This window comes from Oryza brachyantha, chromosome 3 (genome assembly GCF_000231095.2).
Source record: "Oryza brachyantha chromosome 3, ObraRS2, whole genome shotgun sequence".
Taxonomy (NCBI): Eukaryota; Viridiplantae; Streptophyta; class Magnoliopsida; order Poales; family Poaceae; genus Oryza; species Oryza brachyantha.
Genome location: NC_023165.2, coordinates 25,139,399 through 25,166,605, shown reverse-complemented (window position 1 = coordinate 25,166,605; position 27,207 = coordinate 25,139,399). Strand labels below are relative to the sequence as shown.

The 27,207-nt window shown below is 40.6% G+C and overlaps 2 protein-coding genes across 2 annotated transcripts; both read left to right on the top strand.

Annotated features, from left to right (window-relative positions):
* The first annotated feature begins 4,085 nt into the window (after positions 1-4,085).
* On the top strand, positions 4,086-21,644 carry LOC102711419 (protein SPIRRIG). The gene is made up of 19 exons (XM_040521888.1): positions 4,086-4,720; positions 6,245-6,314; positions 6,411-6,496; positions 6,622-6,757; positions 6,844-6,900; positions 7,713-7,886; positions 8,123-8,314; positions 8,407-8,472; positions 8,735-8,849; positions 8,985-10,117; positions 10,342-11,044; positions 11,137-11,239; positions 11,320-12,410; positions 12,501-14,151; positions 14,224-17,247; positions 18,305-18,613; positions 18,755-19,061; positions 19,167-19,313; positions 19,843-21,644. Exons 1-19 carry the CDS (start codon positions 4,455-4,457, stop codon positions 21,007-21,009), a joined length of 10,797 nt encoding a protein of 3,598 aa, XP_040377822.1. The 5' UTR covers positions 4,086-4,454; the 3' UTR covers positions 21,010-21,644.
* A 1,551-nt stretch (positions 21,645-23,195) lies between these two features.
* Positions 23,196-26,383, top strand: LOC121053929 (stem-specific protein TSJT1-like). Its single transcript, XM_040522512.1, has 4 exons — positions 23,196-23,515; positions 25,368-25,608; positions 25,683-25,803; positions 25,924-26,383. Exons 1-4 carry the CDS (start codon positions 23,310-23,312, stop codon positions 26,109-26,111), a joined length of 756 nt encoding a protein of 251 aa, XP_040378446.1. The 5' UTR covers positions 23,196-23,309; the 3' UTR covers positions 26,112-26,383.
* The last annotated feature ends 824 nt before the right edge of the window (positions 26,384-27,207 follow it).

Below are 27,207 nucleotides of genomic sequence, written 5' to 3'. Positions count from 1 at the left end.
TAAGGAATTTTTTTGTTTGAGATAGATTAAAGGAAAAAAGAGTAATAAAAAATATTTTGTTGGATTAATAAAGAAACCATAGCTCACTGTGTATTTATGCATTTATGTATATGGTTATAAAATAAGTTAGTATTACTAAATATAAATAAGATAAGAATCAATACTAAACTTTACCTTTAAAGCCCTTAAGCAATAAATCTAGGCATCCTTGGTGCCATTTTGCACGCATGTCCAATATCTCACATGATCCTCAGTTTCAGCCCAACAAGATACAACTCCTAATTGCCCAATCTCTATTTAGGAGCTTCTCCTATACATTTTTTTTTCTCTTTTCCTGGGTCAAGTCATGACCGGATCCTGCATGCACACATATGACATAAGCCATGGACCGTGTCAAGAGAAAAACTGAAGCCTGGAGAGATAAACGTAGACCATGTACATGTAACTTAATTGATCATGCAGTTTGTTTAATCACATGCTTGTGATTATTTTTTAGTCTCTAGACGACGCTGTCACAATCGCCGACGGTAATGTCAATACTCCACCTGCAGCAAATCATCACCGTTCGCTCGCTGCGTGGAATGCACAGCGTGGTTTCACACGGCCGGTTGATAACTTTTTTGGTCTAATAATCTAAGCTTACGGTTCAGACTTAACTAGCTCCCGTTATTGATTTTTGAAACATTTTGTTAGTAGTACTAGTAGTTCTTAGGTCACACTAGTCCATGATGAACTGGACACCTAGAAAAGTTAAACCGTGCGGTAACTTCTCCGGCACTGCTAATTATTGCTACCATGTGCGCGGTTTAACACTCGTTAACCTACTCTACTGATACCATGCGTCAACTCTCGAATGTAAATCGAAAAGGGCAAAAGAAAACTCTCAAATTGTGTACTACTGCATACCAACAAGATCTTGCGTCATGCTTAATCCCATATAAGCATAAATAGTTATACACATACTTTGTAATTTGTTTCTTCAAAGCACAAACCAAAATAATGCACCGTAATTAAGTACTATACTTCGTAACAGATGTGAGATTTGATTGGTTCCGAAATTTTTTTCCAAAAACATCACATCGAATCTTTGGATATCTAAATAAAGTATTAAATTTACATAAATATTAAACTAATTACAAAGTTACGGGGGAAATCGTGAGACGAATCTTTTGAGCCTAAGATTAGCCATAAATGCTACAGTAACTAACATGTGCTAATGATGAATTACTAGACTCAAAAAATTCGTCTCGCTGTTTTCAGGCGGAATCTAAAATTTGTTTTTTAATTGATTACGTTTAATACTTTAAATGCGTGTTCGAAGATTTGATGTGATGTTTTTGAAAAAAAATTACAAACTAAACGCTGCCTAAATAAATCTACAAGTTGGTGAAGACGTGAAGTCGACTGGGATTCATGTAACGATCGACCAGAAATCAAACGTATCCCTCTTGTCTCTGTCTAATCCGGAGCCTTTTCCTGTTCCGGTTTAGTTTAGTTTAAGCTTAATTTGAAAATTACCGGGCGCCTCCAAATGATACTAGCGGAGTAGCCTTTGTCCCTACGCCTGCGACGTCATCATCGAAGCGGATCGCATCCGCTGCGCGAGGCGGGGCAGCGTACGCGCGCGGCGCCGCGCCGGCCGTCGGAGAGCCGCCCACCTGTGCATCAAGATTCGGGGACGAGCGGTGGGGCCCAGGGGGCGCGCGCAGCGGGAGCGTGGTGGGGCCCGGCCGGCCGAGGCGCGCGCGGTGGGGCCCGCATGTCCGTGTCCGGAGGGGCGAGAGGCCCGCACGTCTGTCCGTGGCTGCCACGTAGGATAGAGGAGTATGACGTGGCATCGGAGGGGAGGGGTTTATTTGCGGGAAAGCCCTCGAGATTTGTCAATATTGATCGCTGTTTGTTGAGGCAGTACGACTTGTTGGGGTTCGAAGCTAATAAAAGGGGACAAATTTATTAACATTCGAAGCTGACAGCGATATATTTTTAATTTGGTTAATTCAAAGAATCTGCTGGATTTGTCAAAATCTAGAGAATAAGTGTGACTGTACGTTGGTTTTGCTTTTTTTTATTGGACACTTGTTCATGTTAACTTGTTTTTTTAATTTGTAAAGTCTTAATTGATGATGGTCTCCAAATCTCCCATTGCCACAATAAAGATATCTAGTTTTCTATATGTACGCATTATTAGCATATTTTACACCCATCATCTTCGAAAGCAGAAACACTAAAATCCATCTGTTTGAAGGGATCAATAATACTAAAACAGAGCTACAGTAAACACATTGGAGTTCTGTACAGCTTTAAGCTCACCCTACCTGACTCCAGCCCTGGTTACATACTACAATCTTGACCAACTCTCAATTACGTCTATTACTGATTCTATTTTCCAATTTATTTAGTTAATGTCAATATAGTTCACCACCGTAGAATTTCATTTCACTTGGTCTCTTAAATAAACATATTCGACACATATTATTCTATGTTTTTCACAAACCACCGCACACCTTTATTGCTCACTTCATTCTACAACGAACAATGAATGTTTTATTCCATCAACGTCCAATATTATGATACTTCCATTTGCTCCGCAAAATTTTTGTTAAGATGAAAATTCCAACATATACTTTTGGGCACTATCAAATTAACCCTTTCCCCTCCCCTTTAAGGACAAAGTTATAGTCGCTCGATTAAAATCCAATGCCTAACAATACTCTCCCATTATATATTACCACGAGTCAATTATAAACTCACTTATATTTACTAAATTACAGTTATACCTTCTTCAACGTCACCTTATCTCTAGTCTCTTTATTACCATGCCACTCATTGTCGTGCACCGTGTTAGATTTACACTCATCCTTTTTTCTTTATAATTGTATCAACTACCTTCGCTAGTGCCATCTTGTTTCACTACGTGCTTTTATATCTCCAAAAACACTACATGGACTGCTCCCTAAGGAAAATAGTGTCATCAAAAGCTTACTATTGCAACCTAAGAAATGTCCGATTAGGCCTGTGCCAATGCATATCATTATTTGGTACAAAAAATCATGGGAAAACCGATAAACAAACAACAGGAGATGCTTCTATATCTAGGGCCGCTTTGGGTAAGAGAGAAGGCGAGTTAACTTCCCCAACACGGAAAACGTACTAATAGATTAGTACATGATTAATTAATTATTAATTATTAAAAATATAAAATAGATTAATATGATTTTTTAAAACAACATTTCTATAAAAATTCTTTATAAAAAAACACTGTTTAGCAGTTTACAAACCATACGCGCGAAAAACGAGAGAGATAAGTTAACTTGGCTACGTTGGCGAACGCGGCCTAGGTCTTACATGATTACATATAAGTTTGGGGCGAAAGATATTTTGCGTTTCCCTATAAAGATGCTCTCTCTGTTTCAAGATATAAACTTCTATAGTAATTAAAATTTGTATTGTAATATAAGTATTTATGCACTAATTACTATATGATTTCAATCGTTCCAATATTATATTCCACTCAGTTACCTATAAAGAGAATATAATGAATTGAAAATTCAAAAATTTACCACTAAAGTCACTAAAAGAGAATATATTGATGCATCTATAATCTATGCTAATGAAACTAGAAATGGTTATATTTTAGAACAGAGATACTATTGTTTACCGGTTATTCTTTCTATATAAATATATAACAGTTCATTTCACAATATACCAAACATGGTACATATAACAATTTTCTTTCCATTTTCATCTTTTAGCATGTCAATTTCCCGAGAAGGCACATAAAGAAAAATGTAGACACCATGCTCTTTTTTAATCGTATGTACAAAAAAAACTATACACACCAAACTTGCCGCTCCCATGAAGAAAAACCAAAAAAAAAAGTTGGAACAGGTAAAACATTTTTCTCCCATTTACGGCTGTGCGAAGACGTCAAGCAAAAAGTCGCAAAGATTTTAAAGTAAAACGCACACAAAGTCAGACGAAGTTAGTAAAGCCTAGTTAACGATGTTACCCAAAAAACATTAATATTATTTTTTCATTTTAAAAAAGGAAGAAAACACATCAAAAAAAAGGGCAAAGGAAGCTAGCAGTCACCCACCAAATTGCACAGGACACTTGCGATTACAAACCAAAAACGAGAAGGGGAGGGAGGGAGAGCGGCGAGGGGAGGGAGAAGACGAGCCAGGAGGCGCGTGGGAGAAAAGAAAGGGAAGGAGAGAGAGAGAGAAACACAAGCAAAAAATAGGAGCAGGAGGCGACCAGAGGGAGGAGGAGGCGGAGGCGAGAGGTGGGAGGGAGGCGGCAGATGGGAGGCGATTTTTTTTTTTTGGTTGGGGTTGAGATAAGAACTAGGTGGGGAAAATAAGGGAGGAGGAGAGGAGGGGAATCGGCGTCGGAATTCCGGCGAATCGGCGGGATCCGGCCGGGATCTGCGCGGCGGATGAGGGGGCGGCACCATGAAATGGTCGACATTGCTCAGTAAGGTCGTATTTGCCGGCCAGCAGGAGCAGCAGCCGCCTCCGCCGCCGCCGCCGCCGGCGTCGTCGTCCCCGCTCCAGCGCCACGGCCAGCAACAGGGTGACCCCGGCCAAGCCACCCCGCGGCTCAGCTCCGCCTCCACCAGCGGGAGCGCCGCTGACGAGGGTGGGGTGGTCGGAGGTGGCGGCGTCGCGGCGGCGCTCGACGCGGCGTCCGGGAGCTCCGCCTCCGCGTCCCCTGCCAGGTAGGCCGCGCGTGGAGTCAAAAAGCACTGCCGCGTCGCCCCTCAGCCTGAATCCGTCGATGTGTAGGCAGCTCCGATGCGATCCTGCTGCGTGCGTTTTTCGGATTGAGCAATGGCGATCGGATTTGGATTTCGGGAGCGTTCGTTCGTTCGTAGATGCTTATTTTTTTTCTTGTTTTCCGCGTTTCTTTCCCCGTTTTTGGAGATTTGATTGGTAGATGCCGGATTAGGCGTTTGATATACGTTTTGACCTTTGCTGGTTGATACACCTGGTATTGTTTTCTAGCTCAAGCTTCGCAGTAAGTTCCAAATATTTGGTTTTACTCGTACGTCTGCGGAAGAAATGATGTCGGAATAAGACGGTGGTTGGAGATGCGTTAGCTGTGTGGTCTATTCATGGGTTTCAATGCGTCAGTAGGCTGGCTCATTAGAAGTGAAATTTTATGCGCTCGTGTAGAGATAGTGGGAGGTTTACTTTTCATGGCTGATGCCAGCTTGGTGGATTTGTAGATTTAGCATCCGTGTTTGCATTGGCTATGCTATGGATTAGGCTGGTGCATATCATTCTAAGATGCTGTTTTACTTTGATAGTGCTTCTGCTATGTTGTCTCTGTGAAGTTGCCTGCTAAATTTGTATATCCATTTAGTGAAAATTGAATGTATTGCTAGAGTTATGTTTGGGGTCCTATTGGAAACAAGTAATTAGTAACTTTATGTGCTGGAAATTGTGACATATTTAAATTCCACGGCACACAGATTCATTACATTTATGTTGTACATTCGAGCACATTGTCTGTAAGTAATTGCAAATCGAGCACATCACACATATTAATGTTCTTTATATTGGTATCACGATGTGCCAAGAGGATGATTATTAGTGTAAGCATTATGTGTCCTCTCTGTTCCATGGTCAGTAATATTTGCTGTACAATCGTTGTAATTAAGGTTTCTATTGTAATCGATGTCATAGATGAATAAGCAATTCCACACTTTACTGGAGAATGGAGATTTATGAGCTGTTTTCATCTTTATATGTTTGATACCTGGTTGTTTATTCAGTTGTTCTTTTGCCGTTTCTTGAGCATTCAATAAACATCATTAACCTTCCAAGAAAGCACAGTGGCTTCTGCAATTGCATTAATAATTAGTTATTCTCTTTTTAAGGTTGGTAACTTTGTCATGTGTGGTGTTTCAACGTGTTCTTGTATGCTAATTGGCCTTGGGAAAGGGATACCATTAGAGCTAATCTGATTTAATAGTTCTCTTTCTTTCTTGTTAGTTGCCCCTTCAATCCTTGCATTGCAACTCAGGTATTTGTAGGTGCCATGCCAGTGTCATTCAGTCATTCACATTGTATGTGCATCACATGGTTGCAATGCTGGATTGTACTAAGAATGGCAGAAAGAAGCATTTGGTTCCTTTGCTTTATTCGTCACAATTTTGACTGTTGCTTCAAGTTAATTTTCTGCAGAAGTTTCTCAGTTTGTACTCTTTGTGTTAATGTTCTTAACTGTATGCTTGCAGGGGAAAAAGTGAGTTGGAGTCAGATTTCAGGAGGTTCTGGGAAGAATTCCGTTCTTCCAGCTCTGAAAAGGTACCATTGCACTTGTTTCATCTTGTCAACATAAAACATAATACCTGCATGTCTGTTCTTATCCCTAACACTATACCTTTTATTTTCTGTGCACAGGAGAAAGAAAGGGCCTTAAATTTGGCAGTAGATGTCTTCTGTAGGCTAGTGAAGGAACACTCTAGTGTAGCTCAATTAGTTACGAAGTATGTCTCGTTAACTTTCGTACCGTTGCCACATTGCTTTAGTTTTAGTGAAACCATATATCTGTTTGTCATAAATAAATCTTTATCAATGCATAGTTTTATTAACAGTCTAGTGATTGCTACAGGTTAGTAGAAGCACATGTTTTCGCTTTTGTTATTGGAAGAGCTTTCGTTACAGATGTGGAAAAACTAAGAATCCACAGTAAGGGAAGATCTTTGCGTGTTGCTGATGTTATTGGTTTCTTTTCGGAGACCACAGAGGTCAGCCTTAATAATAATGCCTATAATGCAATTTCCAAATTTAACGTTACCATACACTGTCTGCTAACTTCTTTTCCATGATCCAGCTTGGCATATGTCCAGGTTCAAATTTGTTATATGCAGTTGAAGTTCTTGTGACAGAGGTCTGTGCAGTTTCTCTCATTAACATCAAATCATTCTGTTTTCTATTATATTTTCTTTATTATTATCATGTCGTGAGTTAAATATGTGAAAGCGTAAAGCCAACAAAACTGTGTTATTCAAGTTTTTGTGATTGTTTTTGTCAAAATTTTTAATGAGGTGGGCATATCATTGCCACAAAGATTAATTTGTTATTGGTATATAGGTCACATATATACTCTGAATATTATTTAAAATTTCTTGAACCTTTAAAGCTGTTATGAAATATGAACATTGAACTAAGGTGTTTTATTACCTTGTAATGCTGTTTTCATCTTTATATTTTCTCCACCTTTTCCTCTCCGTAAGTATACAGTCTGAGTCATCTGGAGGACAAAAATGATTCTAAACATCTGAGCAAGAGCAGTATCTCTATTACAGACCTTGTCAAAACAATGTTAGTCCTTAGTGTACTGTATATAATATTGTGTATTTGTGAATGAAGTTTTCTTTCAATGGTTGTCAATGCATGTTGCAAAGATCATTTGTATAGCGAAGCGATTAGGCTTAAATATTTGGTGGTAATTTCGTGCTGGTTTTGCAATCTCCAAATCAAGTTATGGAATGCGAACCAACTTTAGTTCCCTGTTTTTTTCATTCGAACCTTTTTTGCATTGGCAATTGACACATGTAACAGGTCAAAAAAGCAAAAGGCATGTGCTTTCTGAAAAAAAGAGCCTAGATGTAGTAACTGATGTGTGGTATTTCAGGATAAATCAACATTCGCCAGATGCTCAGAGTAACATGCAATTTATGTTTGATTTCTTGGTTACAGACTGTCGACAAGCAGCCTCTGTTGGATTCTGGTATTTTGTGCTGCCTTATATATATCCTCAATTCCCTATTGAGTCCTGATGAATCCTCCCAAAGATCTTCTCCTGTTGGCCAAGAAGTTTCAACTTGTGAGAAGAGTAAAGACTGGGGTCCTATGCTATCACGGCGCCTTGAGGTAATGTTAGGTTTGCGGTTTTCAGAGGGCTTCCTTTTCAATATTTCATAGATGCTAACTTCTTTCTGATGCAAACTCATATAACTTGTTAATAGTTTATCATTGAACTTCACATATTGTCATGCTAGAGTATCTATCTTAATTAGACTACATTGGTTTTATGCCAAACATGCGCTATGTGATATATTAAACCTTATTTGAATTTTGATTTTTTTTCTTGTTTTTCCTCTATGGAGATTGAAGCAAGTGTAGTACATACAATGAAGGCACTAGCAAGCCATCCATCTGCTGCACCAAGTCTAATTGAAGATGATGCTCTACAAGTTCTATTTCACATGGTTGCAAATGGTTCCCTGACCGTGTTTTCTCAGTTTAAGGAGGGCCTTGTTCCAATTCACACAATTCAGCTTCATCGTCATGCAATGCAGGTAAGTTGATATGATGCAACATTTCTTGTGGATACCTGGTGATTTTTCCTGTCACATCGTAAGTTCCTAATACATCTATTTCATGAGAACAGGTCCTTGGTCTCCTCCTTGCGAATGACAATGGAACTTCTGCAAATTACATACGGAAGAACCAGTTGGTACATTCTTTATCTCTTAGCCATTGTGGGTTGAAAGATTTTGATTTTATTCTTCTGTTTTTGGCAATTACAACTTAGTAGTTAAGATGGCTCCTTGATAACATACTCCTTGATAACATACCTTTCTTGGCAAATAATAGAACTCTTGCATAGTACATAAATACTGTGTTGGCAAATAAATACTTTATTGAGTAATCTTTTTTTTTTTGGGTTTGGAACATATACTTTTTGCACTATTGCTAATAAGTCCTATGCCATTTAGATTAAAGTTCTCCTTATGGCCGTGAAAGATTTCAATCCGCAGAATGGTGATGCTGCTTACACCATGGGCATTGTGGATCTGTTACTTGAATGTGTTGAATTGTCTTACAGGCCTGGTAAATATGGACAGACTTTTGCCATCCAGATACATTTCATCTTAATTTTTTTTGAATATCTACATAATATATGGTCAGCTACTCATACTCTGCTTTATTGTCTGCTAATATTTCAATATGTGGTTAATCTTGCAGAAGCTGGATCCATTAGGCTCAGGGAAGATATACATAATGCTCACGGTTATCAGTTCCTTGTTCAGTTTGCTCTTACACTATGTAGCTTACATAAGAACCAGGTTCTCCAATCTTCGCCCAAGTTATCATCTGGTGAGCATGGCATGGATGCTTCTCACAAATCAGAACAAGATACATTCACATCTGATCTTTCACCACAGCTATCAAGGTTGCTTGATGTTCTTGTAAATTTGTCGCAAACTGGACTGTCTGAAAATTATGTTGGTAAAAGTACAAAATCTTCTCATGGGAAGGGAACAGGCCACAACAGAAGCCGGACTCCATCTGCTGACAAGTTTGCAGATGAAATTTTGGAGATTTCTAGTCCCAAAGTAAAAGATCTTGAGGCCATTCAGATGCTACAGGATATTTTTCTGAAAGCAGACAACTTGGAAGTGCAAGCTGAAGTTTTAAATAGAATGTTCAAGATTTTCTCAAGCCATCTTGAGAATTACAAGCTATGTCAACAACTGCGAACTGTGCCTCTTTTCATCCTAAACATGGGTGGCTTCCCTCCAGCACTTCAAGAGGTCATCTTAAAAATTCTAGAATATGCCGTCACTGTTGTAAACTGCATTCCAGAGCAGGAGCTGTTATCACTCTGTTGCTTATTGCAGCAACCAATTTCTACTAGTCTTAAGCATACCATACTTACATTCTTTGTCAAGCTCCTTTCCTTTGATCAACAGTACAAAAAGGTTCTCAGGGAAGTAGGTGTACTTGGAGCATTGTTAGATGACCTGAAACAAAATAAGCTTTTTTTTGGAGAGGAGCCACAAAGCAAGACCCCTAATTCTACACAGAGGATGTCGAGTGCAAGTAGTTTTCAGAAAACAGTGGACAACAAAGATGCAATTCTTTCTCCAAAGCTAATGGCTTCTGGTTCCACCAAATTTCCCATGTTTGAAGATGAAGGGACGATAACTGTTGCTTGGGATTGTCTTTTTTATCTGCTGAAGAGAGCTGAGCCTAATCAACAAACTTTCAGATCCTCTAATGGTGTCAATACGGTTCTTCCTTTCGTGGTATCTGAAAGCCACAGATCTGGGGTATTACGGCTATTGTCTTGCCTGATAATTGAAGATTCTCTTCAGGTTTGTGTTTGTTCTGGACTCCCATGAAACATATATTAATTTTTAATTAAAAAAATATCTTAGTTTACAGCAAAAAAATGCCAAGTTTATTGGGGTGGATGACCTGTGAAAGCTTAAGGGTCTATTTTCACTGTACTTTCCATATGATTTCTCAATTTTTATTCTTAAAAGTTGAATTTTATGAGCATGCCATGTGAATTATGATCCTTTCACAATGTTTTCAGGCTCATCCAGAGGACATAGGGTCACTGATAGAAATCTTGAAGAGCGGGATGGTATCAACCTCATCGGGTTCTCAACGGAAACTTGACAATGATGCAAAGTGTGATACGTTTGGCGCTCTGTGGCGTATTCTGGGGGCAAACAGTTCAGCACAAAGAATTTTTGGAGAAGCAACTGGATTTTCTTTGCTACTTACAACGCTTCACAGTTTCCAGAATGACAGTGAAGATGAGGAGGCTGAATCATCTTTGCTTACTCATATGAAGATCTTTGGTTTTCTAATGCGAGCTATGACAGCTGCAGTATGCAACAATTCTGTTAACAGGATAAGACTGCATACAATCCTGTCATCCAACACTTTCTATGATCTTCTCTCTGAGTCTGGGTTGCTCTGTGTGGACTGCGAGAAGCATGTCATCTTGCTTTTGCTTGAGCTTGCACTTGAGGTTGTTCTTCCTCCCACCAGTAACCTGCAGGTAGAGAACATTTCATCTGAAACCTCAGAGGATGAATCAGGTTTCTTGTCTGCAACCTCATTTGGACTTTCAAGGCTTGACAAAGAGCGTGTATATAATGCTAGCGCTGTAGTTGTATTGATCCGCTCTCTGCTAATATTTACACCTAAAGTTCAACTTGAGTTGCTTAGATTCATTGAGAAGCTAGCAAATGTTGGCCCCTTTAATCAGGAGAATTTAACTTCTGTTGGTATGGACATCAATTATTCTTCTTACCTTTTTTCCTTGACTTCAGTTGACAAGTATGCCTTATGTTATTCTCGAACTTTTGGTTATATACAGGATGTGTTGGTCTTCTACTCGAGACAATCAACCCATTTTTGGAGGGCTCCTCTCCTATCCTTAGTCATGCTTTGAGAATTGTTGAAGTTCTGGGTGCTTATAGGTCAGTTATATTTGATGGTTCATTTCATTATATAAGCTTGCCTTGTTATTTTGTGGTACATGTTATGTTTTTTCTGTCAGGTTGTCTTCTTCTGAACTACGACTTCTGGTGAGGTATATACTTCAGCTGAAAGTGAAGTGTTCAGGTCATCTTTTTGTTGATATGATGGACAAGTTAATCCAAATCGAAGATGTCAGACAAGGAAATGTTTCTCTAGCCCCTTTCATTGAGTTGGACATGAGCAAAGCTGGTCATTCATCTATTCAAGTTTCATTAGGAGAGAGGACATGGCCACCTGTTTCTGGATACTCTTTCGTTTGCTGGTTCCAATTTCAGAACTTTAGAAACCATCCTAAAGAAGCAGAAAAAACATCAAAAGGATCTTATGGTAATAAAAGGAACGGGCAAGTTTTGCGCATCTTTTCTGTAGGTGCAGTGGATGATTCCAACACTCTGTTTGCGGAACTTTATCTCCATGACAATGGTGTTTTTACCATTGCAACAAGCAATTCAAGTTCATTATCATTTCCAGGCATTGAGATGGAAGAGGGGAGATGGCATCATCTTGCAGTTGTACATAGCAAGCCAAGTGCATTGGCTGGCCTCTTTCAGGCAAGTGTGGCCAGTCTATATCTTGATGGAAAGTTGAGGCACACTGGCAAACTTGGATACTCTCCATCTCCATTTGGTAAATCCTTACAAGTAACACTTGGTACACCTTCTATCCGTGCCAAAGTTTCAGACCTATCATGGCGGCTCCGCTGTTGTTATCTTTTTGAGGAAGTCTTAACACCTGGGAGCATTTGCTTCATGTATATTCTTGGACAAGGTTACAGGGGACTGTTCCAGGACACCGATCTTCTCAGGTTTGTTCCAAACCGGGCCTGTGGTGGGGAGGTGATGGCGATTCTTGATTCATTGGAAGTGGAAGTAGTTGCACCTTCAAGCAGCCAGCGCATTGATAGCTCAATGAAACAAGGGAGCTCTAGACTTGAGAGCAGTGGAATTGTATGGGACATGGAAAGGCTAAGAAATCTTTCCTTACAGTTGTCTGGGAAGAAGCTAATATTTGCATTTGATGGAACTTCATCAGATGCTTTTCGAGCATCTGGGACTTTGTCCTTGCTGAACCTTGTTGATCCAACTTCTGCTGCTGCATCCCCAATCGGAGGTGACTAAATTTTCCAGCTATTTATTTTACATTATCTTTTGTTTCTGATTTGGAAGATGTCAATATTGACCTTTTTCTTTGAAACGACAGGTATACCGCGGTATGGGCGCCTAAGTGGGGATGTTTATGTGTGTAACCAGTGCACAATTGGTGACACTGTTCAAACAGTTGGTGGGATTCCTGTTATTCTTGCTCTCGTGGAAGCTGCTGAAACTAGGGATATGCTGCACATGGCACTAGAACTGCTTGCATTATCTCTTCAGCAGAGCCATCAAAATGTGAAGGACATGCAGTCCTTGAGGGGTTATCATCTTCTTGCACTTTTTCTGCATAGGAGAATGTCATTATTTGACATGCAATCTCTTGATATCTTTTTCCGTATTGCTGCCTGTGAAGCTTCATTTCCTGAGCCACAAAAGTCAAATATGAACCGAACAGCAAGCTACGCATCTGGAATCTCCCCAGAGTCGAGTCTTGATGATCTTACAGTACCCAAGTTTGGTGATGATATGTCTTCTGTTGGATCACATGGAGATCTAGACGATTTTTCAGCACAAAAGGATTCTTTTAGCCATCTGTCTGAGCTTGAGAATGCTGACTTAGCTGGGGAGACTTCTGAGTTCATAGTCTTGTCAAATGCTGATATGGTTGAACATGTTCTATTGGACTGGACCATTTGGGTTACTGCTCCTATATCAGTACAAATAACTCTCCTTGGATTTCTTGAGAGGATGGTGTCAATGCATTGGTTCAGAAACCATAACCTGACAATACTGCGTCGGATTAATCTTGTACAACATCTTCTTGTCACTTTACAACGTGGTGATGTTGAAATTCCTGTGTTGGAAAAGCTAGTTGTTCTGCTTGGTGTCATCTTGGAGGATGGTTTTCTAGCTTCTGAGTTGGAGCTTGTTGTAAGATTTGTAATCATGACATTTGATCCTCCAGAACTTACACCAAACCGCCAGATTGTTCGGGAGGCCATGGGAAAGCATGTCATTGTGAGGAATATGTTATTAGAAATGCTTATTGATCTACAAGAAACCATAAATGCTGAGGATTTGCTGGAGCAATGGCACAAAGTTGTTTCATCCAGGTTGGTTACATATTTCCTTGATGAAGCTGTGCACCCAACTAGTATGAGATGGATCATGACTCTCTTAGGAGTTTGCCTTACATCCTCTGCCACATTTGCTCTAAAGTTCCGTACAAGTGGAGGATTCCAAGGGTTGAATCATGTGCTTCCAAGCTTTTATGATTCCCCTGAAATATATTATATACTCTTTTGTTTGGTTTTTGGGAAGCCTGTTTATCCTCGAGTACCGGAGGTCCGCATGCTTGACTTCCATTCTCTTATGCCTAGTGATGAAAACTATGGAGAATTGAAGTTTATAGATCTACTGGATACAGTCATTGCAATGGCAAAAGCAACATTTGATTCATTGATTGTGAAGTCTATGCTTGCGCATCAGAATAATAATCTTTCACACCTTAATGGAACATTGGTTGCGGATCTTGTGGAATCGACTCCAGACATGGGAGGTGATCTTCAGGGAGAAGCCTTGATGCATAAGACATATGCAGCAAGGTTAATGGGTGGTGAAGCTGCAGCACCTGCCGTTGCTACATCAATACTACGGTTCATGGTTGATTTGACAAAAATGTGCCCACCATTCTCTGCCATTTGCAGGCGGCATGATTTCCTAGAGAGCTGTGTTGATCTATATTTCTCTTGTGTAAGGTTTGTATGATGTTCACATGTTAAGTTATGTGATGCTCTAGATGTTTATGCTAAACCCTTTTTGTCCTGCAGGTCTGATTGTGCTGTGAAGATGGCAAAGGACCTATCCTCTGCAGCAGCAGATGAGAAGAATATGCATGATGATGACAGCGAAAGTCAAAAAGATACTTTTTCGAGTTTGCCACAGGATCAGGAACAATCTGCCAAAACTTTTAGTATTGCAAGTTTTCCTCAGGAGCAGAAAAGTTCGAGCTCAGGAAGTAGTGGCATGCATAACTCTTTCGATACTGCTGAAGTAAAAGCAGACGACTCTTCCAATCAGGCATCCAGCACCAAGTTTTTGAATGGACAAGCAAATCAAGTGGTTCAGAGTGCTCATGATCAAGTACAGATGTCAGCCCCAAGTTCAAATGGCATTACCGGTTCCCACCAGCCAGCTGATTCACCCAGTTCAGTTTCTTTGAACAATATTGGATCTCCTGTTTTGTCTGAGAGATCAACTCACAAAGCAGCAAGTACCCCTACTGCATCTCCAATGGCTCCATTTTCATCTTGGCCTGGCAGTGCAGGATCATACAACGACGGTAGGCACCTAACAGCCTCTCCATCCATGTCTTCAACTATATCTGGGATCGACCTGGACTCATCTCCTGATCTGAAGACAAACATTCAAGGGTCACCTGCAGTTAACACACTTTTCCCAATTAATTCCAAGCTTTTGCTTGACATAGATGATTTAGGTTATGGGGGTGGCCCTTGCTCTGCAGGAGCCACTGCTGTTCTTGATTTTGTTGCTCAAATCCTTGCTGACATTATCTCAGAACAGATCAAAGCAACACTTTTTATCGAGAGCATTCTGGAGTGTGTGCCTTTGTTTGTAGATATTGATTCTGCTTTGGTTTTTCAAGGTTTGTGTCTAAGCAGACTGATGAACTTCCTTGAAAGAAAACTCTTGCTTGATGATGAAGAAGATGTGAAAAAGCTTGACAAGAGCCGGTGGTCTGCCAATTTGGACCCACTTTGCTGGATGATTGTTGATCGTGTATACATGGGCTGCTTTCCAACCCCACTCGGTGTGCTACATACTCTAGAATTTTTAATGTCCATGTTGCAGCTTTCTAATAAAGATGGTCGTATTGAAGATGCAGTACCTTCAGGTAAAGGTATTCTATCCATTGCTCGAGGAGGCAGGCAACTTGACCCTTATATCCATGCCATATTGAAGAACACAAACCGGATGGTAATGTATTGTTTCTTGCCAACATTCCTTAAGAATATGGGAGAGGATGACTTGCTTGCAAATCTGGCTTTCCTAACAGAATCCGGGAGAAGTTTATCTGTTTCTAAACCTTCCCAGGAAGATTATACTGTTGATATCTGTACTGTTCTTCAGCTTCTGATTGCCAACAAGAGACTGGTGCTGTGTCCAACCAATGTTGATAATGATCTAATGTGTTGTTTCTGCATAAATCTAATGGCACTTCTTCGTGACAAGAGGTTAACTGCACAAAATTTAGCGGTGGATTTACTTAAATACTTGGTAGTGCATCGGCGCCCATCTCTTGAGGACCTCCTAGTTAGTAAGCCTAACCAAGGGCAACAGATGGACATCTTGCATGGAGGGCTTGATAAACTACTGACTGGAAGTACAACAGTGTTTTTTGAATGGCTCCAGAATTCCCAGCAAACAATAAGTAAAGTGTTGGACCAGTGCGCTCTAATAATGTGGGTTCAATATATTACTGGCTCGGCAAAATTTCCTGGAGTGAGAATAAAAGGCATGGAGGTCAGGCGCAAGAAAGACATGGGACGGAAATTACGTGAAATTGCAAAACTAGATTCAAGGCACTGGGAGCAGATAAATGAGCGGAGGTACAATCTTGATTTGGTTCGTGATGTAATGTCTACAGAGCTAAGAGCAATTCGCCAAGACAAATATGGATGGATATTGCATGGAGAAAGTGAGTGGCAAAGCCAGCTCCAACAGCTTGTACATGAAAGAGGAATTTTCCCTGTGCGACAATTATCAACAGAGCCTACATGGCAGCTGTGTGCTGTTGAAGGACCATATAGAATGCGGAAGAAGCTTGAACCCTCCAAATTTAAGATAGATACTATTCATAACGTTCTAGCCAACAACCTTGGGTTAGATGACGTTAAGATTGCCAACAAAGAGGATGGAGACATGGTGATGACATCTGGATCCGATACAATGTCAGGCTTGAATCTTTTGACCTATGACACAGAACGGAAAGAACTTGATGCTGCTGATTTTGCATCGTTCAAAGACGAAGATGACATATTCAAAGGAGGAAGCACAGTGTCACCTCCAATTGGCTGGAATGATGATAAAAGCAGCATTAACGAACAAAGCCTTCACTCCGCAACAGAACTTGGAGCGAAATCAAGTTCCTTTTCTTATCAAATGACAGAGAGTGTCCATGGTAAATCTGAACTTAATTCACCTAGACGGGCACCTTCAATTAAGGGCACTGATGCAAGAACCTCAGAGGATAAGTCAGAAAAGGAGTTGCTTGATAATGGTGAATATCTTATTAGACCCTATCTGGAACCTTCTGAAAAAATAAGACATAAGTACAATTGTGAACGAGTTGCTGGCCTTGACAAGCATGATGGAATATTTTTAATTGGAGAGCTTAGCTTATACATCATTGAGAACTTCTACATTGATGATTCCAATTGCATTTGCGAAAAAGGCAGTGAAGATGAGCTCTCTGTCATCGATCAAGCTTTAGGTGTAAAAAAGGATATATTGGGAAGCTGTGATTCTCAGCAAAAATCACCATCAACATGGGGTGCATCAACAAAGGTTTTGCTTGGTGGCAGAGCATGGGCATACAATGGAGGTGCTTGGGGTAAGGAGAAGCTATGCAGTAGCAGCAACCTGCCTCATCCATGGCATATGTGGAAGCTTGATAGTGTCCATGAGCTCCTGAAGCGCGATTACCAGCTTCGCCCTGTTGCAATTGAGATTTTCAGCATGGACGGGTGTAACGAACTTTTAGTTTTCCACAAAAAGGAGAGGGAGGAAGTTTTCAAAAATCTGATCGCCATGAACCTCCCACGAAATAGCATGTGTGTATTCTTAACCCTTTGCAGTTACATACACTCAGTAATTACCATGCATGCTGTGGTCATTTTTCTTAATGTTAGATCTGAATGTCAGGACCTACTAGAATTGAATTTGTTTGAAAACAATGAATATCAATCTTTATGTTTATTCCAGCAGCTGGAATAAGCCCTAAAGTTTTATATATGTTACGTTAAGCTTATTCTTTGAATAACATATCTTTCTAGTTTCTGCTATCGTTCTGGACTACTGTTCCAGAAATCCATGGAACATGTTCCGTCCTTTAAAGGAACATTCTGAAGAGGTATACCCCCTTCGTACCATATATTTTCAAACTGGTGTCCCATATTTCCGTTCCTCGATCCATTGAACCAGGAAATTTAGTGACTTAGGTCCAGCTATGGCATGAATATTATGTATCAATTACTTTCCTCTTTAGATATGTGATTTTCCAAAAAAAATTTCTGCAACTTTGAGTATCTAGTCTATGTAGTTTTGAAAGCTGAAACCATCTAAAAATGATACCTGGGCTGCTGGGCATAGGGTATTAGGGTTACAACAGGTTTCTGTGTCTATACTGATAGGTTTATCACAACTATCCAACAAGATTAGACCAATTGAGTACTCTTCAATATCATTTTTGTTAAAGTTCTCAGCAACACAATAGAGTAGTATTCTTTTGGACTAATACAACAAGAAATGGGCATAATTCTGTTAAAACTAACCAGACAGCCAGAAATATATGTAAATTTGCAATATCTTTGTGTTCTATTTGTTGTCTCATCCTTCCCTACATAATCTGGTAAATAACAAATTCTGAATGTTTTATCATCTGTGGTGGGAACATATTATGAATGCAAGTGTGAATTGGTAGGTAGATGTGCAGACACATGTAATTAAATTCTAAGGCCTTTGTTGTGCACTGAAGATATCTAATTGCTCTCATGCTCTTCACAGTCATGCACAATCAACTATTTTAAGTTGCACAACTAGACATTTTTAATGAATTTTACAAATACGTTTTTTTTGACATGGAGGTATTTTTCTACCTATCATTAACAGGTTGGACACAACAATATCAGCATCCTCGAAACAGGATAGCGGTGAGGGGAGCCGCCTCTTCAGATTAATGGCAAAGTCATTTTCTAAAAGATGGCAGAGTGGTGAAATTACCAACTTCCAATATCTCATGCATCTAAATACGCTTGCCGGTCGAGGGTACAGTGACCTTACACAATACCCAGTATTTCCATGGGTTCTTGCAGATTATGAGAGTGATAATTTAGATCTGAGAAACCCACAGACGTTCCGTAAGCTTGACAAACCAATGGGGTGTCAAACAGAAGAAGGAGAAGAGGAATTTCGTAAGAGGTTTGTTCATCTAACATTGATGGCTGTACTTATTTTGTTTATTTTCAACATAAAAAAGTATGCCTTTAGGCTGTAGTGTTGCTGAACATAAGGGTTTGTGCATCTAACATAATCTGAAATACCTTCTTTTGTTTACTTCAGATATGATAGCTGGGATGACCCTGATGTACCTAAGTTCCATTATGGTTCTCATTATTCAAGTGCCGGCATTGTCCTTTTCTATCTTCTAAGGCTACCTCCCTTCAGTATGGAAAATCAAAAATTACAGGGCGGACAATTTGACCATGCAGACCGATTATTCAATAGCATTAGAGATACATGGGTAAGCGCTGCTGGTAAGAGCAACACATCGGATGTCAAAGAATTGATTCCGGAGTTCTATTATTTGCCTGAATTTTTGGAGAATCAGTTCAATCTGGACTTGGGAGAGAAACAGTCCGGAGAGAAGGTATTCTACTTACACTAAAGTGTACTGAAGTTTTCATGTATTGGCAATACTCATTAAGAAAGCTTTTTTGAGCCAAGCATATAATTTGTAAAATAATGATTTCAGGTTGGCGATGTTGTTTTGCCGCCTTGGGCTAAAGGTAGCTCTAGGGAATTTATTAGGAAGCATCGGGAAGCCTTGGAGTCAGACTATGTATCCGAGAATCTGCATCACTGGATAGATCTAATTTTCGGATATAAGCAGAGGGGAAAGGTATATGCCATCTCATGTTTGTGCATTCTTTATTGTCCCTACTGGTGGTGACATTGCTCATTATGACAACACAAATATGTTTTTCTTAAAAACAAGGGTGTTATCTTCTGGTATAGATTCATAAATGTTTTATGTTTCTGCATTTCTATAGTCCTAGTGCTGAATTGCTGATGAAGGAACGTCATCATGAGTCCATGTCAATGCGACATGTTTGTGGTTTTTACAAGTGAAGTGTTCGGTTGCAGTTTCTTCTTTTTTTTCCATCTTGGCATCTTAACCGTTCAAAACCTCTTAGTAGTTATTTCTGCATCCAGTTCATCATTCTAAATTAGTATTATTTTTTACATCTTATGGTCAATCCACTCTGAGCATTGATTTCTACACTATTATCTTGGCCAGAGTACTTTATATTTGTGAATGTTAACCAGAGTGACTTGTAAAGTTGTGATGCGAAACAGGGTGAATTATCTGCTTAGCGTGTTACACGTTAAATTGATTTCTAATTGTTATTTTCTTTTGTACATGGCAGGCAGCTGAAGATGCTGTCAATGTCTTCTATCACTACACGTATGAAGGCAATGTTGACATAGATGCTGTATCAGATCCTACCATGAAGGCTTCAATACTGGCACAAATCAATCATTTTGGTCAGACCCCCAAACAATTATTCCAAAAACCCCATCCTCAGAGACGGACTGACAGGAAGGTCCTTCCTCATCCTCTGCGGTACAGTGCGTATCTTACACATCAAGAGATTCGTAAGACAGCATCATCGGTTTCCCAGATTGTGACCCACAATGATAAGATCCTAATTGCTGCAGCGAACAGCTTGCTCAAGCCAGTAAACTATAGCGAATACATTTCATGGGGATTTCCTGACCGCAGTTTGAGAACTTTGACCTATGATCAGGACAAACTTCTATCAACACACGAAAATCTTCATAGTGGTAGTCAGATTCAGTGCACTGGAGTTAGCCATGATGGCAACATTCTCACAACAGGTGGTGATGACGGTGTAGTTGCAGTATGGAGATTTTTCAAAGATGGCATTCGGCGTCTCCTGAGAATGGAGAAAGCTTTGTGTGCTCACACAGCCAAGATAACATGTGTCTATGTGAGCCAGCCTTACTCATTAATTGTCTCTGGCTCCGATGACTGTTCAGTGATCTTGTGGGATCTGACAAGCCTGGTCTTTGTGAAGCAGCTGCCAAAATTCCCAGTATCAGTTTCTGCATTACATGTGAACAATCTCACTGGTGAGATTCTTACTGGTGCTGGTGTTCTATTTGCTGTTTGGAGCGTCAATGGAGATTGTCTCGCTATGGTTAACACCTCTCAGCTTCCTTCGGATCTCATATTGTCCGTGGCAAGCACTACACACTCGGACTGGCAGGACACAAACTGGTACGTGACAGGTCATCAAAGTGGCGCTGTGAAGGTATGGAAAATGGTGCACTGCACTTCTGATGAGGCGGCAAACAGCAAAAGCAAATCTCCACCGACAACCTTTGGAGGGCTGGGTCTGAATGGCCAGACTCTGGAGTACAGACTTCTACTTCAGAAGGTGCTCAAGGCACATAAGCACCCGGTCACCGCCCTTTGTCTTCCACCCGACCTGAAGCAGCTCCTGAGCGGGGATTCCAGTGGTCACTTGTTCTCATGGTCACTAAAAGATGATAGCTTTAAGGTTTCATAGCAACAGCCAACAGAGGATAGTCAGGATTCACCTGCACATATAGAAAGCTGTAGTTAAGTTATATCACTGGTTCCTTTCTCACCCAGAATCTGACAAGCACCTGCTTGTGCTCTGCCAAAAAAGAACTCAGAGTTGGCCTCGGCATGCAGAAACATTCTTCAAGATGGACACCTTGGACACCCAGGCCATCCAGCAAAATCTGGGATGAAGACAAACAGTACAACAGAAACACATTGGAGGGGAGAAAATGGGTGAGAATGTGGTGTCGTTGTGCTGACATCACAATCTTATTATACTGTGAATTATCTACCGGTTCTACCCCATCTTCTTGTTTTTTCATGAGAGGATTCGTGCGGGGTAGCAACCAGCATGTGTAAAGTTTGTATAGGATGGTTTGGTAGTGGTAAGGTGGACAATGGTGATGATGTTGTACGGTCGAGATGTTATTTTCTTTTTGGGATGTAAGGAAAGGGGTGTTAGGTTCCTTCTTTCTTTTGTTTCTCTCTTTTGTCCCCAGAAGTGGTGGTGTTCATTCATTGACTGGGTGTAATTTGAGCACCCTTCTGTTCACTTCAGTTCATTTGCACATACATGCAATGATGCAAGAGATTTTGTCCAACACAGTGCTTTGCCTCTGCTGCGCCCTAATCAATTTCTTACTTGGAAGTTTCATCTGCAGCAGCTACACTTAATTAAGCATTAGGGCTCCATTGTTTTTATACTTATAAACCAAAACTTAAAATTAAAATTTAATTTAAAGTTAATTTTAGAGTTTTCTCATAGTTCAACCTTTGCAGATTGAATAGAACACGTATATAAAAATTTTGTTTATAAATTATTTTGTTTCCTTTTTTTAAACAACCGATGACACCGAGGTAGTCTTAATTGATGAGCTATTACTTTTTAAACAACCGATGACACCGAGGTAGTCTTAATTGATGAGCTATTACTATAATAGTCTCCACCAATCTCTTCATTACACGTTTGTGTCGCGACGTGGCTGCAGTACATGGCCAATTAGCGATCTACCGAGACAAATCAACTTTTCGGTTGAACTTTTTATCAAATTCAAAAAGAATTACGATTAATAATTTTATTTTATTAGATAATAAAATATGAATAGTATTTTATATATACTAATTTTTTAAAAAAATTAAATTTTTTTAATAAGACGGATAGTCAAATGCTCGATAAAAAATCAAAAAATTAGTTTTTTATACGACGGACGGAGCAGAAAGCCTAAATCATGTGGTTCCTGTACAATATACTAGTGCTACTATTGGTGAGAAACAGAGAAAGCACGATAAGGATGATGATGAATCCTGATGCGTGGACTTTGACCATTAAGCTTTGAAATGATGGCTTTCTTTAATTTCCATCTGTTAGCTGGCGAAGCTTAATCTAAGCCGATCTGCAGGATATTCGCAGCCATTTACGCTTTTTGGAGTATTCTACGCACGGCATGTATTAAAACCGGATACGCTCATAAGCACTACTGATGTTGCTTGCTCACCGAAAATCACTAAACTGTCCTCTGCAATTTGGTGTTTTCATATTCAACCGCCAACATATTTTATTTTTGTCCACAACAAATTAAAAATTCTAATCCCTAAGCATTTCTCAAATATATATTTTTCTTTAACGAACGAAGATCTGCCGGAATTTGATAAGAAAAGAGTTGGTTCTCTTTATAAGAAAAACCGGGCCCTATTTCTAAAATACATTATTATTACATAACAAAAAGCGGAGATCTATGGGGTTGTTTGGTTGATTACCACAACTTGCCTAAGTTTGCTACACCTCAAGTTAGCCAAATTTGACTAAGTTAGATGTGTATTTGGTTTGTGCCACACTTGTGACAAGATTACATTTTCAATATATACGGCCCATATGTCAATGACACAGGAAAGTATGACACACTTCACATGCTAGCTAAAGTGTGGCTCCATTTTTGTTAGCCAAACCTTAGGCAAGTTAGCTAAAATATTATGGCAAATTTAGGCAAATTGAATATACCATCAAAAAGCCCCTATATTTCTAAAATTCACAACGAAAAACCAGCCCAATTTATCTGACCTCAGAAAAAAAAAATCTGACCAGACCAGACCGACCAGAGGGCAAAACGGGAACCCAAAAAAAATAACCCAAAGCTCTCTATATATGTTGACTTGAGGGCCACCAGCGTTGCGCCGTGTCACACCTCGCACGCACACAGAGACGACGAAGCAAAGCGGAGCACGCACACGGGAAGGGACGGGAGGGGAGGGGAGGGAGGTCACATCACCCGGCGGCGCGCGAGGATGTTGGCGGTGTTCGATCCGACGGTGGCCAAGTGCCCGGAAGGCCTGCGCAGCCCGCCGGTGGCCGGGGGCGGCGCGGCGGCCGGCGGGGCGGGCGCGCTGATGAAGGGCTTCGCCGGCGCCCACGCCGACGCGGTAACCGTCAGCCTGGGCCCCGCCGGCGCCCTGGCGTACTCGGCGGCCAACCAGAGCCCCCTCGTCCCCAGGTGTGCTGCTGCTCTGTTCTCGGCTTGGCTGCTTGCTGGTTTAGCTTGGTGAAGTAGTACCGATGGTTTCTGGCGCCGCCTTCTCTTGCGATGGACAAATGCGTGCTTCTTCTTCTTTTTTCTTGTCTGATTTGGTGACGCGGCTGCTCCTCTGAGGTTGGAACGACGGAAGTTTGCAGGTTTCGATTGAAGCGTGTGAAGATCTCCGCCTCTTTGGGGTTCTATTCGCTTGGGGTTAAGCAGTGTAGCCTGCAGCCAGAGCGTCTTGTTTTTCCTCAAGACTTCCCGTGACATTTTTGGTTTGGGGGTAAAAATGAAATTCATGAGGTTTTTGTTTGTGTTATGGGTAAACTATGAGGCTTAGGGTAAGGATTAAAAATGAAATTGATGCGTTTTTATGTTGGTTTGGTGTCGGCCTCGTGATCTTGATGTGGATGATCTCGAGGATTTCTTGGATAGAGGTGAATTTCTGGTACCGTAAAGTTGACTCAAGCTCGTCGTCTTGTCGATCTGGCTGCTTAGATCTGCACGAAAAGTTAGGGAGGATGATGAGTGGAACGGGTTGGTGGTCAATCGTTCTCTCATGCTGCGAATTTAGAAAATATGATCTGCACGAAAATTCGTTTATTCATGTGATATGTTTTGTTCATGGCTAGACTACTACTTTTCTGATCGGTTGAGTGCCAAGTATGCTGTCAATGCCCTATTAGTTGGTTTATTAAATCTTAAATGAGTTTTTAGCGGAGAAACGATTAAGGCCATGCTCTTTTCAGCTTATTCACTGCATTATTGGAACGGATTGTTTGTCTATGCTTCGGAATATGCTTTCTCAAAAAAAAAAAAAAAGCTTCTACAGCATTGTTGAGATCACTGTTTTCAAATATTTGTTAGGTTTATTTTTCAAAGCATTCAATTTATACCTATAATCGAATATACTTGGCAATAATCCGCTCGATGATCTACCTCAAACAGGGCATTAGTGGAATTGGCTTTAACGACTAGGTTATGAAAGTTGTGTACTGGTGCGCATAGAACTTGATGGAATTTTAGTAAGATTGGAGCCTTTGAGGCTGACTTGCATCCTAAGCCCTTGTTGCTAAAAGAAGATCAAGCTTGTTCCTGATAATCTGAAGGCACATGCGTTTGATCAGATTTTAACTACCATGATACGCATGTCGATTCCTACCCACCCAATTCTTCGTGTATCATATGATATTTCTACATTTTTACGCATGCCACTACAACAGAATAAAAACAAGTAATCCAGAATGTGTGGTACCACATGTTCATTGTCCATTGTTGACATGTTCGGATGATGACATGTCAATTTGGTACTTGTTAAACAATTGTTCCTTGTCAGCCAATAGGGATGATGGTGACTACTCATCTTCTTTATTAGGTAGTAGTTTCATGTCATTTACAACAACGAGCAAACTTGGATGTTTGTGTACAAGTCCGCAGTTGAGTCCCCCTAAACTAACCCAAAGTGCATGGCAAATTGTCTTTTATATAGAAAGCGATCTAAACTTAAATAACATGTGTACTGATCGTACTATTTTGAGTAACCTATCAGACTTCTCTGTTCCAAAATTGTAGACTCCAGCATAAGAGTTTTGTGAAGCGTTTTTATATTGGTGCTGTGAAAGATTGGAGGAGATATTTCAAACGGTAGTCTGTATGTATTTAGGCATATGACCATTCTAATAAATATTAGTGACATGGAGTCTTCTTCTGCCATGAGAATGATGCATCACAATGCACAATTTCTGTTACTGACAATTCTTCTGCTATCCAACTCTTTACAATTAACTACATTATGTTTATCTAACTCTGTGTTTGTGCTCCTGCCCAGGCTGTTCGGTGCTGTGAATGACATATTCTGCCTGTTCCAAGGACACATTGAGAACATTGCCAGTCTGAAGCAACACTATGGTCTGAGCAAGACAGCAACTGAGGTTACCATCCTGATTGAGGCTTACAGGACCCTCAGGGACAGGGGCCCTCTCCCAGCCAGCCAGGTCGTCAGAGATCTGAGTGGCAAGTTTGCGTTCATCCTGTACGACACTGTGTCGAAATCCACCTTCGTTGCTGCGGTAAGTAAATCATCTCTCTTCTTTAGTCACACAATTTACGCAGACTCTGGTTTTGATCACATGCCTTCACTCAGGATGCTGATGGTAGTGTTCCCTTCTTCTGGGGTGTTGACTCCGAGAACCACCTTGTGTTCTCCGACAATGCCGACCTTCTCAAGACATTCTGTGGGAACTCATTCGCGCCATTCCCCAAAGGTAAAACCGCAAGAACCGACATTGGAACTGGGCCTTTCTTCCTCATCGTTTCACCAGAATTCAGCCGAAGTGCTCCACTCTACCACTCACAACCATTGTTTCATCGCCATTGTTGATCAGGCTGCTTCTACACCACCTCCGGAGGACTGCAGAGCTTCGAGCACCCGCTGAACGAGGTGAAGCCCGTGCCGCGGGTCGACAGCCAGGGCCAGATGTGCGGCTCCAACTACAAGGTCGACAGCGAGGCCAAGAAGGACTCCGGGATCCCTCGGGTCGGCAGCGCCGCCGACTGGTCCAACCAATTCTGAGGCAAATGCATCATCCATCGAGATGGCTGCCATTTTACCATTTCCGGCTGTGAACTTTGCCCCTTGTATGTCTGATGATACCGAACCACCCCTGAGTTTTTTTTACTGTCAGGCAGGCGTCCGTGAAACTCTCTGTGAACATTCAGAGATGATGTCTATCTACGTCCTAGTGCTGAATACTGATGTTGTGATACCACGTGGTGGTAGAGGTCTATCTCTGATCTCTCGTGTTCCCATAAATAAAGTTCAATGCAGACTTCATAATTCACGTACACGCTACTGTAATTCTGTTCTGTTCAATAGTATAGCCACTACTAGCTCTAATTCATCTATAGTCAATCTAATAGCCAATTCATACAATAGTTATTTACAAAGCATCAATATATAATCCCACGTGCCATATATATATATATTTTTGGAGCCCGTGTACAGCTGGCTATAAATTAGTAGCTCATCTCTGTTATCTCTTTAAAATATGCTTATAGTTGGCTTATAGCCTGCTATTGTAACCGCTCTATGTGGTGTATTGGGATGTGGTGTTGATATCCTGGAAGCATTTTATGAAGTGTTTCCGACGCAGTTCTTTTCCATTTTAATGTATTTTTGTAATGAAAAGCACGATTGTGTAGCCATTCAGCTGCCTTCACCACAGCACGAGCAGGTTCACGGGAGGCTGAGCGTATAAGAAAATAATCAGCACAAAACAACGATTTCCTTGCCCTTTTGATCTTCACGGCAAAGCGACTGAGGCTTGCAGCTGCCGGAGCCGTGGAAGACGGGGTAAGAACCCGAGGTCGGCCCCCGTTCAGCACAGGTCTATAAGCCAAAATTTTACCTTTCAATCTTAAATTTAAATTTGTTTTGAGGTTTTTTTTACTGAAGTTTATTTTCCGGCTTTTAGATCACTAATAATCATTTTATTTATAATTTATTTTCCATTTGTAATACGCGTTCCCCTTAGTGTGAGAAAAATGTAACAACAGATTAACATTTAATTAATTAATTATTAGCTATACAACACTTAAAAATAGTTTGATATGATTTTTAGGGGTGTTTGTTTCTAGAGGCTAAACTCATCTCGGATGTTTGGACACTT

What these genes read in the sequence shown, in the direction of transcription:
- LOC102711419 (XM_040521888.1), top strand. Translation starts at nt 4,455, where the DNA reads ATGAAATGGTCGACATTGCTCAGTAAGGTCGTATTTGCCGGCCAGCAG. An exon ending in GTTCTTCCAGCTCTGAAAAG is followed by an intron (nt 6,315 to 6,410) that starts GTACCATTGCAC and finishes TTCTGTGCACAG; the next exon opens with GAGAAAGAAAGGGCCTTAAA. An exon ending in TAATTGAAGATTCTCTTCAG is followed by an intron (nt 10,118 to 10,341) that starts GTTTGTGTTTGT and finishes CAATGTTTTCAG; the next exon opens with GCTCATCCAGAGGACATAGG.
- LOC121053929 (XM_040522512.1), top strand. Translation starts at nt 23,310, where the DNA reads ATGTTGGCGGTGTTCGATCCGACGGTGGCCAAGTGCCCGGAAGGCCTG. An exon ending in CAGAGCCCCCTCGTCCCCAG is followed by an intron (nt 23,516 to 25,367) that starts GTGTGCTGCTGC and finishes GCTCCTGCCCAG; the next exon opens with GCTGTTCGGTGCTGTGAATG. An exon ending in ATTCGCGCCATTCCCCAAAG is followed by an intron (nt 25,804 to 25,923) that starts GTAAAACCGCAA and finishes ATTGTTGATCAG; the next exon opens with GCTGCTTCTACACCACCTCC.